At 34.7% G+C, this 17,318-nt stretch overlaps 1 protein-coding gene across 1 annotated transcript; it reads right to left on the bottom strand.

Annotated features, from left to right (window-relative positions):
- Positions 1–4,178: 4,178 nt before the first annotated feature.
- Positions 4,179–17,105, bottom strand: LOC134851496 (uncharacterized). The gene is made up of 3 exons (XM_063867616.1): positions 16,611–17,105; positions 10,514–10,620; positions 4,179–4,629 (listed from the first exon to the last, which is right to left on the bottom strand). Exons 1-3 carry the CDS (start codon positions 17,028–17,030, stop codon positions 4,233–4,235), a joined length of 924 nt encoding a protein of 307 aa, XP_063723686.1. The 5' UTR covers positions 17,031–17,105; the 3' UTR covers positions 4,179–4,232.
- Positions 17,106–17,318: the final 213 nt, after the last annotated feature.

Below are 17,318 nucleotides of genomic sequence, written 5' to 3'. Positions count from 1 at the left end.
GAAGTGGAGCTTCGCAGCACGTGCTAGACAACAGACAGCATGGCCAGCTAGCAGACAGAAATGAGAACAGCTAAATTTAAAAAAAAATCAACATTTTTTTCTACTTAGCGGCTCTTATTTTTCTGTCGGATATCCGGCCATCCTACGACGCGGCGCCTTTAGAAAATTAGAGCCTGTTAGCCTAAGCGAACGTCGTTAGAAGCTAGCCTTTTTAAAATTTAAGACTTTGAATGATTTAGTATAAATTTGAGTATTTAAAATTGTTCTGACTTTTAAACAAAGTAACGGAATATTTGTATTCGGCGTAGTTTTTCTCCAAATTAGCCATTTTATAACAATTTTTTTTGCCATTTGAAAGCCAGTGATGTCCTTATTTTAAAATTAAAAAAGTTACCTATAACCTTTTTTTGAAAAAATATCGTGGTTTGAATATTGCAAATTTGGGACAATTAACGCGCAAGATGTTTCGTGCTATTAGCGTGTAAGCAGGAATTTAATCCGCTCAAAAACTGTTCCAAAATATTTAAGATATTTGGTGTTAACTTTGTTTTTGGCATAGCTTGTGGTGGAAGTTTTCAAAAAAACGCGACTCTTGAAAATTCTAATATATTTTTTCACTCGATGTGTTCAAAATCTGTTTCAAAGACGCATAAGGACAGGCCTGAAGCATATATGATACAGGCCGTAACTTATTAGGCCAAAAACTCAGGAAAATTAAAAAAAATTAAGAATGATAAAAAAGTTATTAAGACCCCCTCACCATCAAATTACCACACAAACAAAAAATCGCTCATAAAATGACGGAATAAAAGGGCAATAGTCCGATATACTATACGCCAAAACTTACTCAGCCAAAAAAATTTCAAAAAGCCGAAAAAAATTAAGATTAATTCAAAATTATTAAGTCCCCCTCACCCTAAAACAACACACGCACAAACACACAGACATTCAAAAAACACTTTTTCGCTTGGCGAACGGCTTAATGAGGTCAGTAAGGCAAAACAAAATAGGCCGAAACCTATTAAGCCAAAAATCGGGCAAAAAAAAAACAAAAATCCGAAAAAAAGTTCAACAAAATTTGAAACGTACAAAAAAATTTAATTTCCTCTCTCAATTGAAACACACAGGCCAACAAAAAATTGCTCATAAAACGCACAATATGAAACCACTAAGGTGATATAAATCAAGCCGAAACCTACTAAGCCAAAAAAGGACAAAAACAAACAAAAATCCGAAAGAAAAATTTCAAAACACAAAAACGCGAGGAAGTTTTTTGCTCGTCAAAGAGCTCAACATGAGGCCACTAAGCCAATATAATTTACGTCGAAACCTATTAAGCCTAAAAAAACTACAACAAAAGCAAAAAAAAATAGTAATAAATCGAGTTGGAATTACAACCAACAAAACAAGATAGCCACTAAATCGGAAAAAATTTCAAAGATAAAAAAATGTGAAATTAGCATGGAAAAAAAATTTACCAAGCGGTAACAAAGCCGAAAATACATTAGCAGAAACCTTTTGAGCCGAAAAAAAATCATCAAGACTAAAACTTATAAAAAAAGAACAAGTCTCCCTCACCTTCAAAGCACACACAAACACAGAGCTTTATTAGCTCATCAAATGAAACAATATGAGGCGACTAAGCCGATATAGTACAGCCCAAAAACTATTGAGCCAAAGAACGAAAATTAAAAAAAGACGAAAAACAATTCGAAAAAATTCAAGACTTATGAAAAATCCCTAAGCCTCAAACCACACACGCACACACAATTTTTTGCTGGTCGAAAGACGCAATATGATGCCATTAGGCCGATATATTTATATATAGGACGAAACCAATTAAGCCGATATAATGCAGGCCGAAACCAATTAAGCCGAAAACCGGAAAAGAAAAAACTAAAAAGCCGAAAAAAATTGTTGTCATGAAAAACTTGAACAAAAATGTCTCAAGAATTTACCAATTGTGCGAAAATATCCCAATTCCCCACCAAAACTCAAGATTAGAAAATCCTATAACACTTGGCATTGGAAAAAGTCTCCTATAAAACACCCGAGTGTCCTATAAAAGTATCCCATAACACTCAAGATTGGGAAAAAGTCCTGATTCCCAGTCTTGGCTGAAGAACTTGCTAGTTTCATGACATATTTCGTCTCAAACCCATGACATATTTCGTCTCAAATATGGACGCTGCTCCCAAATTAAACTGGTATTTCAAAATTGATATACTATTAAAGTGAAGTGAACAACGACACAGTGATTTTTGATAAACAAATTAACCGAAAAAAAACTTTTTAACCGGAATAAAGCTGCAAAAAAAATACTTCAGGCTTGATTGGTTTTTAATTTTCAACTGACATCCCTTAATTTAAAAAAAGGGTTAGAATCTAATGATAGTAAATTTTCAAAAACAAATTAGCTCATTAGTTTGTTCAGTTTTTTCGAGTTTTTCTATATTTATCTCCACCCAAAGGAATGCTATAAGTACAGACGATCGTACAATCAAAAGCAATAAATGTTTTAAAACAATTTTGTTACTTGAATTGAGAAAAAAAAACAAAGAATTTGGAACACAATTTCAAAAAAAATACTGAAATTTTACTTGTTTAATTTTTTCACTTTTTAAAAATTTGCACCGTTTCATCAAATGAACTCAATCCTTCCCCTATAATTCCAAAGAAAAGTAATCCAGAAACAGACTTAAGGAAAATAAACCGACAGAATTGAAGTTCACCGATCTGTGCAAAAAAGACCAAAAAAATTGGACTCCTAAAAAATTCATTTCCAACTCTCAATGTAACACAACTAAAGGCCGCGTCGTTACCGCAAGGAAAAAAAGAAATTGAACGTCATTAAGCAACCATGCAGTTTTTACCGTTTGATCATTGTGCCTGAAGTTATTTACGGGAAAAGTCTAAAACCCGATTGCAATACCCTTGCTTATCGCAAGGGTAAACAGGACGGATATTTTAAACATTAACAAACTCAAAAACAAGCTTATTATCTGTAAAAGAGAGGAGTAGGATTTGCAACGAGGACAAAGTGAAGGAGTCCAGGAGCTAGTCCTTACAGCTGGTGGTTCTGGGAAGGGACTCTTCAGGGGAGGCGATGTTTGGAAGCGGAATACAAATGACTTTTGAGAGAGGGGTTTCTGCTAGGAAATTGTTAACGAAGTTAGTATGGTTATGTTTAAGGAGCGAATTGCGTTGGTTAAAAACGACAGTTTAAACTTCTTTGAGTCGTTAAGATATAGTGGCGGGTTTTGGTCGGTTAAAAGGGAGCCTGTGTCGTCTTTAAAAGCACTTAAAAAGGATTGTCCAACTTGACGTGGAGGTGGATCTGGTTAAAGTTGGTTTTCAAACACTGACTTCGTCGCTTAGACGACCAAATTTCCCCACTTTTCCCTTACTGTAAATTTTCACCCGACACTAGTTGCCATATTTTTAACTGCCCCAGAAATCCCTCACCTTTTACTCCCGCAGACCTGTGGTTACAGCCTGTAAAATTTTCGACGTTCCTTAACCTGGACACAAACAAGCAGAACCCTTCCAACATGGGTTTTGAAAAATTAGATAGCCCTTAGAACAAAGTTACTTACAGGGAAAAAGTAGCAACGGTAATGAACTAGAAAACCGAAAAAAAAAACTTTTTTTCGAAGTTTTGTATTATTTTGTTTATTCATTTCTGAGCTGAATGTCGAAATATATTTAACTGTCGTTTTAGCGACCGCCTCACTGCGTCCCGAATAGTTCAGTGATGTCCAATATAACCATTTGTTTACAATTGGTTTGTTAAACTAATTTAACCAATAATCAATTGCTTAAACCAATTGGGTTAAATATAGGTCTTTTTAACCAATTTACTGGACCATGCATTAGTTTTCCAAGACTGCATTCTGAATCTAAGTAACGCCAAGGAAATGTTTTTTTTGCGCCACACTAAACCTTCACTCAGTCCTGCTCCATCTACAAAATTTGCTTTCCGAACACTTTTGAAACTTGCATCAATTACTATAAAATTTGTTTTATCAATATTTTAAAGCACAATTGGTTAAACCGATTTCTTAAAAAAAAAATTAACTGGTTAATGGTCTAAAAAACGGTTTAATTTTTTAACTGGACATCACTGGAACAGTTCAGTTCCCGATACTCAACCTTCGAATATCTAGTATGGTAAAATGTAAAGCTAGGTTGATGTGAATTTGTAAAATTTAGTTGGCATTATTATTTATAAATCATAGCCAGTACTCATCGGCCAAATACATATCATACGGGTTGTTCAACTCATAATTTTGGGTACTTAAGTCTTGGTCTTCGTTGTTCTGTTTAACTTTTTTCAACAGGGGCACGTGTCTATCCAAATTGGTATCTCTTTCGTTGTCGTTGTTGGTTGTCGCTACCATCGCATATGGGCGTTTCTTGGGTTCAGCGGGAGGGAGTACTACATTGTGTTGTATTTGTGATGGGTTCCGTGACAGCAGAAATATCTTCATCGTAGCCCAGGCATCCTGGTAGGAGCAATGCTCGCCTGTCTGGATGTCTACGTCGAACAGGGCCTTGGTCATTCTCTTCAGCGAGACACTAAACTTGTCATTCGCATTCAAACCCAGCAGTTGTCTTACAGCAGCCAGCCTAGAACAACACCTCTTACTCATCAAACAGTCTATTTAAAAGACCTCCGCAACGTATATGCATTTTAAGTTCCGCAAAACACAACAGCAAAAAACTGACTCTAGACGACAAAAAATACAGAAGATTTCTTTTTATAGCATCGGTGTTTCTGCAACGAGAGGCTTTGAGTTAAGTTCAAGAAGTATAACTAATACGACTTCAGATTGTCATGCTTGTAACGCTCATCAAGACCTTAACCTTCGCAAATAACGAAGACTTTCCTTACTTGAAAGTTAAAGTTAAGTTTTTAGGGCTTAAAATTTTAATTCATCCTAATTAAGCTGTTGTAAGTCTGCTCGCTTGCTTTATTCGCTCGAAGCCTGAAATCAAAAATTTGAAACCTGTTTTTCTCAACACTGGGAAAAAATTTTCAAATCTTTTAATGTCGTTCGAATCACGACTGAAAGGGCTTTAATATGATATATCACTCAGCCCAGTCTAATGATTATTTGTGGTATCTGGTTCAGCGTGGAAAACAGAAAAAAAAGTTAAAACACACCCGAATACAAAGTTCTTCCCCATAATCAATGGTCGGAACAAAAACTTTTAAAAAAACATAGCCAACAGACAGCTGAAAAGATTCAATGAACGGAAGGAAACTGACTTGTTGGTATGGAAAATATATGACCTTAAAGCTCTTTGAAATTCTGGAAGAAATTATGCTTGACACTTTTCAAATCAACTAAGCGAACTTGAGGAAACTGAAACGATAAATAATTTTTTTGTTCTGCTGAATCTGAAAATCAAAATTCAATTTAGAAACAAGAATTCGATTACGTTTCTTGTAACCTTTACACTTTGCTATTCGATAGTGGAGTTTGCCTTCATTTAAAAAGAAATCAACTTAAAAATAAATCAAAAGTCAAACAGTGAATGAGTAATTTTGAGCCTGAAAAAAAAACAAAAAAAACCATCGCGACGTATATAAGAACTACGTTCATCGACTCTCAAAAACCACAAAATATATATTTTTTAATTCAAATTGGTATCGTTTTTAGGCATGGTGTGATGTGAGAACCATACGAAGATGTAGAACACTAGTGATTTAAATGTTTCACTACTTAAATGAAAACCTCACTCAAAATAAGACTAAAACTCAAAATTTCCAACCGGTATCTCGAAAGTTTTTTAAATTCCTCAGAACCGAGACTGAAAGGGTTCCGTTATGACATTCGAGCCATTCAGATGATTATTTGTGGTATCTCACTTTGTGTTTAAAACAAAGAAATTAAAACGCTCCCGATGACTAAAATTTCATCCCCTTTTTTCAATAATTGGAACAAAAACATCGGCGACTACGGGATCAACCGGACCATCGGCCCAAGAGTCATTTGCCAGAACTATTTTTCCAGGGTCTATTCGTGTCAAGATACCAGGCAGCAAAGAATGCGATCAATAAAACGAATATAACAAGATACGCGATTTCATTAGACCAAATCTTTGCACTAAGAAAATGACTACAGTGCTGATTTAAGTTATCGTGACAAAACGAACCAAACTTGAATTTTCAAACGCGTTTTTCTCAAATTGGGTCAAGATTAGAAAAAAAGTGAACAGAACAAAAGTTGCTTAGAATCTCATCAAAGTTAATATGATGCAAATTTTTCTCCGAAAATCTCAACCAAAATTTTACCCCAAAAATGGGTAATTTTGGCTTTCATCAATGAATCAAGAATTAGGCTGAAACTACTTTGGTAATTGATGAGAAATATATATCACAAGAAGCTTCTTACACAGCTCAAAAAAGTTCTGGAAGGGTTAAATCTCCAAAAACCTGTATAAGAGAAAATATTTTTGCTTGATAGTCAAATGTGATTTTCACTATATAAAACCCAAAATCTTTGCTTATAAACAAATTTTAAACAATTTATGCTAATTTTTTGAGATTTAACTTTTCTGAAGCTTTGTTGGGCTGTATGAAAAGCTTCTTGTGGTATATATTTCTCATCAATTAACAAAATAGTTTCAGTGTAATTCTTGATTAATTAAAAAGCCAAAATGACCCATATTTGGGTTAAAATTTTGGTTGAGAATTTCGGAGAAAAAGTTGCACTATATTAATCCTGATGAAATTCTAAGCAATTTTCGTTCTCATCTTTTTTGTCTAATCCTAACCCAATTTGAGCAAAACGTGTTAGAAAATTCATTTTTTCCGTATAATTTAAATCCCTAATACTTATAACACTACGATTGCAAGAACGCTTGTTTTAGTTAAACTGGTCCTCAACCAAAAGGAAACAGAAATACAAATTGAAATTTTGTTTCAGGATAGTTTTGCAAACTGAACAAAGTCAAAATCACTAGGAACACCAATGTGTGGTTTATTTTTTTAATTTATTTTGATACATATTTTTCAAAATAGGTTGCTCTTAGAAGAAAATGTGAAGCATTTAATATTTTAATGTGAAGCATTTAACTGTAATTAAAGAAAAACATTGCTCTGGTAACTAAAAGGGCAGAGACACAAACGAATATAGCCACTAGAAAGTTGCAAAAGAGTTAATGAAATAAATAGCGAAAAATCACCAAATTTTGGAAGCACTTTCACATAAAAAAAAACATTTCTTTGAATCTTTTCATATATCGAAAATAATGAATGCTTCACATCTCTTCTAAGAGCAACCTATTTTGAAAAATATGGATCAAATTGAAATAAAAAAATAAACCACATTTTTCTTTTGATATTAGATACAAGATCGAGCTTAACTTTTAACTTGAGCCTATACGAACTTGAAACATCCAAAACTGGTTTTCTTTATAGTAAAATCAAGTTAGGGTAAACGTCTGAAAAAAAGTCAATTTCTATACAGCGAACGTTCCACGCTCGCGTTACTCGCCCTAAATAAGACTCAATCTCTAAAATTTCAAACCCGCTTTTCTCGAGACTTAATTTTTTGACATTTTTCAAATCCTTTGATCTGAAAAGTCTTTGATTTGACATATCACTCGACCCATTCCGATGAATATTTGTGGTATCTGATTATGCGCAGGTAACAAAAAAAAACACCCGAATTCAAAACTCCTGTCCAGTTTCAAGGGTCGGAACAACGTCTTAAAAAGTGAAAAAAAAACTTCTTTCAATTGTTTGTTAAGCTGAAAAATATTTTTCACAGCAATTCGTAAAATAAACCAATCGAATTACGATATAACTAAAGGACTATAACATGATATCATTTTCTACCCATTCTTATGATCATTATTTTGAGTTTTAAGTTTTTTCTTAGTTTTAAAAAACATCCAGATTTTAAAGTTCTGCAGTACAGCGCTCAAAACAAAAGTGATCTTACTAAATTAGCTGTTTAAGGTAATTGGTTTCAACTCCGACAGTTGATTTGGTAAGCTTGCTAATCTCAAGTAATAAACATAGGCGCTACGCGCAATACACCGAAGGCATAGAAACTGAAGCAAAAACCAAACAACTTGAACAACTAATAATTGAAGAATAACAGTTCTAGAACAAAAAATCGTACTAATACATGTATACACCAAAATTTTGCTATATCGAGAAAGAGCCTGAAATAACAGTTCTAGAACTAAAAATCGTACTAACACATGTATAGGTCAAATTTTTGATATATCAACGAAGATCATAAAATAACACTTCTAGAACTAAAAATCGTACTAACACATGTATACACCAAAATTTCCCATGAACAAATAACCAAACAAACAGACCCATAATATAAATAAATGAAAATAAATAAATTAAATAAATACACACGCAGAAATAATAAAAGCAAAACTAAATGAAAGAAAGAATAATTAAATAAATAAGCAAAACACGTGATAAAAATAAACAAAAATAAATATGTACATACATAAATTATAAATAAATATAAGCAAACTAAACATAATTATACGAATAGAAGAACAGATAATTAAATAAATAAAGATGAACAAATAAAGAAACAAACATACGCAATCACGTGACATAGCGCGATATAGTCCAGCCCACATGATAATTGATAACTGTGGACGTTATTTGTCGACACTTGACAACAGACAACATTAAAAAAAAAAACCCGTTACACGATACCATAACACCTTGACTAAAGTCTTCGGTGTAAAAACTTGGGCCAGTTTCATATTTTTTCATAACAAAAAATCAAAATTTTGTGAAACTAGCTTATATAAGATGTTTTCACCAATTAACAACAAGCAAACCGACATGCAGCAATTTTTTTTTACTTTTCCGAGTTTCATTCGAATAAAATCATCGGCGGTTTCAAACATCCGTGGCCAGTGGGTTAGGCACGCATCTCAACACGAGGGTCATGCGTTCAAATCCCACTTCGGCCACGCTTGGATGGGTCATAGTGTCATTCAACTCCTCAAGGTGGGACCTTTTGCGGCGAAATGGATGGCAGCACCCTCCTCTATGGCTGGTCCTGCATTGAGCAGAACCGAAGACTTATCAAAAACGATTTCAAACAGAGTTGAACGCGTAAGACTGGACTGATCAGAAAAAGGAACGTAGAAAGTAGAAAAAGGAACAAGGAAATTTTGACTCTTTTTCCTCCACCTCACATAAGCATCAATTTTACACAGAGGTAAAGGTGCCATTCGCATACATAAGCAAAAATGTGACCAGTAACCTCTTCAGAAAAACTGAATGAGTAAAACTTTGAGTCCAAAAAATTTCTTAAGAGACGCAGGCCAATTACAAGTCTACATAAATGCGATGTGACGCAATTCAATTATGACGCATTAGCAGTCAATTTGAAAAAAAAAAGAAATTTACCAACTAAAATGCCTCAATTTATAGAGCGGGTGCATTTTTACTAGTATACAAAAAGTTCATTAAAACAACCGACCCTGCCCAGGTTCGAACCCGCTTATTTCGTTGCGGGTCTCCTTCCCTACCTCTACTCTACAGATCTAGGATACCTTGAATCTAAAGTGCTATTGGTAATGTAATAGTCTGTGTTAATATCCTTAGCATTGGCTGTACTTAATAGCTGGTTATGGATCAAAATGGACACTTTCAAAATGAACATATTTGCGACTTACGTTGGAAAAAAATGAGAGTTCATACTATCACACAAAATTTGCTTGAGTAATAATGTAACGAGGAGCTTTACAAGCTTAAGTAATAGGACTACATAAGCTAGTCAAGGCTTAATTCGCCCGCATGCCAATTTATGTAAGAGCCGAACAATGTGAACAGAAAAATTACCTACAAAAAATTCGCAGGTGTGGCAATAGCAACACAAAATTCAAAACAGAGGCCAAGTTGCAATTCGCAAACACAAGCTAGAAGACAGCAAAAGTAGCCCTAAAAGGTTTAAAAGAAGGAAAGGTTAAACAAATCGAAATTCTGATTTAGGCGATGTTCCGGAATCGAACCCCGACATGACGCGCCTCACGACCTAGCATCTCCGCCATGGGTGGGGTGCTTGATAAGCCTCGAATACTAGCCACCAATAAACCAAATACAAAGACATGCTAATGCAAAAAAAAACAGATATAATGTTTTTGCTGCTAAAGGCCACCAAATACATGAGCACTTTTATTCTTGACGAGGACTGGAAAAAAAGGATTTCGTAATATGACAGTCAGTACACTCCTTGTAAGCATAGTTGTGTAAGTATAGTTGAATACCTGAAACTCACAAACGAAGGGAAAAAGCAAGAGCATAGCCAGCTTAGAATTAAAGAACGAGAAGCTTCATCATAATAATTCAATTCGTCAATGATAAACTGTTTAGATCCTTTGGGAGCATTCAAGGTTTGAAATTTAATTACGCAGCATGATTACGCACAATTACGCTGTGTTTGCATATTTACGTTGTGTTACCGAGAATGCTGAAAGTATCTATCTAATTTCTGAAGATGCTAGTACTCACTTGTTGATATCAATGACTTTGTCTTCAGGGTGATCGAAGCCGATCGAGTCGAAGTCTCTGTGCACTGTGTGCCCAACTACATATTTGCCACTAATCACGCCTCTGATCTACACAAATAGATAATCTGTATTACAGCAGCCGGTAGCAGGACAATTTGACATACTCTAGACGACTTTGAATGCCACAAAACTCCACACAGAGGCTCACACAAAACTCCACAACCTTTAATTTCAATTGAACCCTGAATTTCAGATTTGGAAGCGTAGTTTTCGAGAAAACAGTGACTTTCAAAATAACAGTCAGAAAATCAAAATTTTGACTTTTCCGAGGGCCATAGGTTTTTCTGGTATATCAATTTGAATTTATTTGGGTATGCAAAGGAGCTTCTTAAAATCCGTTTTCTGAATTAAACCCAAAACCGAAATATGTAAAGGTACTTTTCAGTAAAACTCATAAAATTTCGAAAAAAAAAACGCTCAAAAAATCAAAAATTGACCTTTCCGAGGGCCATAACTTTTTGTGTAAAAAAGTTTCTAGGTATTCGTTAAAGCAGGGGAGCTTCCCACTACCTGTTATCTCCACTGAACCCGCAATATCAGATTTGAGAGGTTAGCTTCCGAAGACTAATCGGAGGGCATAACTTTGTTGAAAAAATTGGGCGTGGCCACATATGCAGGGAGCTTTTCAAAACTATTCTACCAATTGAATATAAGAACTCAGATCTGAGAGGTAACTTTTCCAGCAAAAAAACGAAAATATGGTTCAAACATTCCCCCACAAAAATATGGGTTAAATATTCCCTCACAGACTGTTTCGAAGGCTGTAGACAGAGGGGTTAAGTGAAAAGGGACTATAGAGGAGTATGCGTTTGAGAAAAAAAAACTAATTTTTCCAATATATTTGCAATAAATTTCCATAAAGAAAAAAGTTTCAACAAATCAATTGGTAAGCATAAAACGGACTTGAAAAGTAGCGAGGTGAGTCTTAAATTGTCTTACCCTTATTACAACCTAAAATTAAATCACTAAGCCGATAAAAAAAAAGGCCGAATTGATTTGGGCCTAGGAAATTTTTTAGCGAAACAAAAAAACGAAGGAAATAAGAAATCAAAGTAAGTAAAATTACATGTTGTACGTTAAAAGCATTAAAACATTAAAAGCAACATTTAAGATAAATGCGCGCAGTAAAAAACGATTCCAAGAGCTAAGCAGAGAAATAATTGGCCGACAATTTTATTTGAAACAGAATATTTTCCGTTCGAAAAAAAAACAAGCTCTGGTCAGATTCGAACTTTGCCGCCCAAGGCATATTCGTTGCCTCCAGGTTAAGTTGGCTGGTAACACATAGAAGTTTGAAATCATTATGAACCAAGATACAACTGATTCTGTTAAACAAGTTGTTAACCCGAAAAAAGTCTATTCCAGTTTGATAACACTTGCTAATCGCAAGTGTAATTAGGATGGAAAGATTATAAAAACATATCAGCAAGTAAGCAGACAGAAAATGAGACGAAACCTATACGGCAGACAAAAATTAGATTTTTGAAGATAATGTCAAACCTCAACTTTCGCAATGGGTACGGATTACAAAAAAAAAACATTTTGTATCATCAAAGTAAAACAGAGACACCCGAAGACAAAGTCCCTCCCCTTCCCCACTTTCAGTGGTCTGAACAACACGATTGTACTTTTGCAAATTAGCCCAGAATGTTGACATTGCTCTATAACATGTCAGAAATAATTTTGGAAACAGGGAGACAATAAATGTGCCCTTCCTACATACGACGGTCAGTGCACAGATTGGAAAGAGTCATTACTCAACGTTTGATGCTTCTCAAGGCTTTGCATTTAAGTAATTTAGTAAAACCACAGCGGCGGAGCTGCACCTTGCAAAACAAACAAAAAGCAAAAACTTTTAAATCTCAACAAAAAAGCTTAAATAACTAAGCTTTTAAAAAGAGAAGGCGATCCTCTGGACTTTGAGCCAATTTAGTCAAAACACCCCCATATTGCCTACTATAGGTAACTGTCGTCAAAACTGGGAAAAGAATGCTTTGAAAAAATTCAAGCATTTCACACACAGGCAAAGCAGAGCTTGCAATGCAGAAAAATAAAGACGAAAAGAGAACACTTTCGAATTAGCAAATGAAAAACATTAAAAATTACAGGAAAGAACTTTAGTCTGAGTCCAACCAACATTTAAAAGTTGGCAGCATTGCACAAATCACTCAAAAGACAATCAATGACAGCAATTTGAAATCCCAAATAATGACGGTAAACTCCGAAGACCACTATTACTTTTCAACATAGAGGCAAAGCTGCACTTCGAAAATTCGGGCAAGAAAACGACAAAAAAAAACAGCTTTGTGAAGTGAAATAAGAAAAGTAGAAATAAGTCTCAAATTAGTAAAAGTTTGCTTCGTGTCGGATTTGAACCTGTGGCGTTGAGACTGCGAGTCACGCGGCCTTCCCTCTCAGCTATGGACACCTAACAATAATCAATCAAAAGCCACAAACAAAACAAAAAACTGATTCCTATGAAATTTTCAATGACAGTAATTATAAGAAGTGCCACCAAATGAGCATTTTTATTTGCGAGTAAGATTGGAAAAAAAGTAGAGTCGTGCTAATAAACTACGCAGGCTAGCGTAAACAAAACAAAAACATATGAATAACGAACAAATTCAATTCATTTTATAGGAGCCAAGACACATAAGAGCTAGGAAAAAAATGAACTAAAAAAAAAAAAAAAAACGATTATTAAATTGAATTTTAAATTTTCATTGGTTTTAAAGAAAAACTAGCGTGTTGCGCACCTCCGGTGCTTCGAATTTTTAAAAACTCATGAAAAACCGCATACATTGGAAACAGAATCTTCAGCCTTTTAGTGTACTCTGACAGCACCCAATTAAAGGGTTGTAATTTCAAATTTTATAATAAAAAAATTTTAAACTTCAAAACTTGAAAAACCATAAAAGCGTCATCTCAAAAACTTAAGAGTCATCTGGAAAAAATTGGGGGCCACATTTGCAACCACTGAGAGTAACCTGAGAGCACCCTACTATAGGGGTGGGAATTTCAAAATAATCTCGAAAAAAATTATAAAAAAACGTCATATCTCGGAAACTAAAAAATTTGAGCATTCATATTTAAAGGCAAGATTCGGGACGCCTGGCTGTACGCTGACGATAAGGTTGTCTCTTCATCAAGTAAGGAGTTTCATATTTTGAACATTTTTTGTAAGTTCTTTGAAAACTTTTGAAAAATCAAAAAAACAACACATCTTGGAAACTAAAAGCAATTAAGCAGTCGCGTTTGGACGCAAGACTTACAACTTCGAAGAGCACCCTCACGGTACCCAACGACATGGTTCGAAATTTCATATTACGTGAAACTTTTAAAATTTGTTTACCGAAAATTTTCTAATAAAAACACTAAAAACGTCAAGTCTCGAAAAATAGAAATATTTGAGTAGCCACATTTGGAGGCAAGATTTACAACACCTGAGAGTACCCTGACAGCACCCCAGTACAGGTTTGGATTAATCAATTTTGTGAAATTTTCCAAATCTAAGTTAACTGAAAATTTAGGAAAAAATCATAAAAAATGTCATATCTCAAAAATTACAAGGATTTGAGCAGTCATATTTGGAGGCAAAATTATCAACCCCTATGAGTCCCCTGACAGCAGTCAACTACAAGGTTAGAAATTTCAAAGTTTGAAAAAAATATAATTTTTCTGAAAAACATCAAAAAAATCACATAAAACGTCATATCTCAAAAAATCTAAGGATTGGAGCAGTCATAATTGGAGGCCAAATTCGCAACCCTTGAGAGTACTCTGAAAGCACCCAGCTACAGGATTGTGAACTTCAACTTTGGTATATTAATTTCTAATTTGAGTTTTCAGAAAATTTTAGAAAAAATCACAAAAATCGTCGTATCTCGTACACTAAAATGATTTGTGCATTCATAATTGAAGGCCGAACTCGCAACCCCATGGGGAATCCTGACAGAATCTCAGTATTGGGCTGCTTATTTAAAACTTGGTGAAATTGCCAGTAAATTCAAACTGGAAAATCGAAAAAAAATTCTTAACCATTGCAATATCCGATACAACCTAAAATGCGAAAAAATTCTTTCGTTAAATATGCAAAAATTATACACTGAAAAAGTTTAAACGTGGCGAGATATTGAAGCCCGCGTTTTAATATATAATAGATGCCAGAAAAAAATCAAATGAAACCAAGCAGAAAAAAAGAAATGGTTAACAAAATCAATGAAATGGTCAATAAATCAAAAAAAAATGGTCAACAAAATCAATATTTAAAACCAAGCAGAAAAAAAGAAATGGTCAAAAATTCAGTTGTTATGAAGCGGAAAGAAAATACCTTTCCAAAGATAGAGATTCCCACCAACAAAAACAACTTTACAGAAAAGAAATTGAAAAAACTTACGCGCACGGTTGAACAAAAAAGAATGAATTATAGAAAAGGTTCAACCCTTGAACAAATTTCAACACAGGCAAAATGGATTTTCGCAGCATTTGCGATAAAACGCAAGGGTATAAAGAAAACAAAAAAGACAACTAGCATTAAATAAGGTTGGGGGTATTATTTAACGAGCAGCCACTAAATCGGCAAAAATTTGGTAGGCCTTGATTAAGCCGAAAACAAACAAAAAATGAGCGATTAAGTTTCGAAACACAAAGAACTACCTAAAATATTTTATAATAATGACCAAAATTTGCAATCCAACGACACAAGACAATATGAGCATTCCGATAAACCATAAGTCACAACTACTAAGGCGGAATAAAGTTAAAAAAACAAAAATATCTATATTATAAGTCAGGTTTAGAAAATTTAGAAATTAAGAGGAAAACAAACCCCAATTAAATGTCTCCGGCGCAAAAAAATCCCTGATGTGGTATATGGGCCAAAAAACATTAGCAAAACAAAACGAAAGTCCGACAATTCAATTTTTCTTGGAAACAAATTCAACTTCATACATAGTGCAAACAAACAAGGTGCAACCGGGACTCGTATTCCAGGCCTTATTGTGCGACTCGTATTCCAGGCCTTATTGTGCGAAGGCAACCGCTTTGACTCAAGACCGAGTACTAAGGAGCCTGGAAGAAAAAATTCGATAAAAAGCAATTTCATTTTATTTACAGATTTGTACGAACGTTGTTCACTGATGAAAAACTAAATCACGATTACAAAGCATTCGCTCTCACAAGTATAGGATTAAAACAGCAAGACACTCAAGAACTGTCAAAGATGACTTCGACTGGTGTTTCCGTTGAAAAACAAAAAACCAAACGTTTTTTAAGCTCAATTGAATTAGTTTTTCAAAGAGTTCTAAGTGGACCTGATTTTAGGTGTTCAAAAAATTGGGGTCAAAATCTTACGATCTCATAAAAGATATCGGAAAATTGTAGAAAACAACTAAGCCGACAGAAGTAAAGCCGACAACCAATAAGCAGAAAATCAATCAAAATTGTCCGACAAAATCTTATTGGGAAATAGACATGTACTGCTCAAATAGTATCCACGAGTGCCATATATGTATTATATGCAAGTTGGTATTCACAATTCGGAAATTAAACAGAGTTTCATCGACAACCATAACGCAGAAAAACCATCAGCAAAAAACTATCGGATTAATGTGCTATCAGTTCACAACCTAGAAGAAAAACAGAGAAACCAACAATCTTAACTCAAAACTCAATTTTATTACCAAGACAAAATTTACACGAAAAACGTCACAGTTGAAATTTAGTTCTATTTATGAGCTCCGTTACTAATGGCGATTTTAAATAACTAAGTAATATTTCGATCATCAAAACTGTTTGAAAGAAAAACCAGTCCAAAAATAAACATTCCAATATTTGTTTCAAAAACTAACAAAAATAATTCAAAATGGCTTTGAATTTTTGTTTTTGGAACGCTTTTACGTGATAACATTCAATCAGAGTAAAACTTGACTTGAAGCTTGTGACGCTCATTTTCTCGATGTAGTATGTAACGAAAAGTAAACGGGTCTGAGAATAAATAGGCATGAACCAATTCAATCAGCAAGTAAAACACTTCATACCTGTCGTTGGGCCACGCTGAATGGGGTGGCATTTTTCATGTGTTCAGGGTGCACACCGCTAAACTGCGATCGATAATCAGTGATCTTCGCATAAGGCTTAACGTACTTGTCGTAAATTGTTGTTCCATTCGTGGATACTATAGTACATCTGGCCAACGCATTGCTACTTCGTACTGTCTGAACCATTTCGCAATCAAGGGCAACATATTTGGAGAGGTCTTGGGTCAGCTTTGTTTCTGAGACTTCAGGTTCGAGCTCAAAATCATCTTCGTCGGATACTTCGTTGCTCTGGTTGTACCTTTGGAGATTTTCAATTAACTCATCTGCTTTCCTTTTCCTGGGGCCGACTTGGTCATATCTACTATTGGGCTCGCCAGGAACCAGGACGCAGCTAGAGTTAAGTGTAACTAGGGCAGACATAGGTAATCTTAAATCGCACAAATACGGAGGAAGCTTTGTTTTAGTGAAAAACAAACGGAATAAACATCCCAAACAGGCGTTTGACCTCCTCTAAGGAAGAGTGACCATTTACTCATTGAATTGAAGATCCCATTGAAAAAGACTTCGACGGAACAAGACGAAGAAAATGTAACATTCGCCCGGAAGATACATATCGACGGAAGACAAAACTAAGTCTTAAGACGACTGGCTAACGTCTAAACAGAGCTTTGCATGCTTTTCAAGTTTCTACCAAGCCAGTACTTTCGG

The sequence above is a fragment of the Symsagittifera roscoffensis genome, chromosome 7 (genome assembly GCF_963678635.1).
Source record: "Symsagittifera roscoffensis chromosome 7, txSymRosc1.1, whole genome shotgun sequence".
In the NCBI taxonomy this organism is placed as follows: Eukaryota; Metazoa; Xenacoelomorpha; order Acoela; family Convolutidae; genus Symsagittifera; species Symsagittifera roscoffensis.
This window is presented reverse-complemented; position numbering and strand designations above follow the sequence as displayed.

Coding starts and splice junctions, on each gene's coding strand:
- LOC134851496 (XM_063867616.1), bottom strand. CDS start 17,030: ATGTCTGCCCTAGTTACACTTAACTCTAGCTGCGTCCTGGTTCCTGGC. Junction 10,621..16,610: donor TCAGCGTGGCCCAACGACAG/GTATGAAGTGTT, acceptor CTATTTGTGTAG/ATCAGAGGCGTGATTAGTGG. Junction 4,630..10,513: donor AAAGTCATTGATATCAACAA/GTGAGTACTAGC, acceptor GTGTTGTTCTAG/GCTGGCTGCTGTAAGACAAC.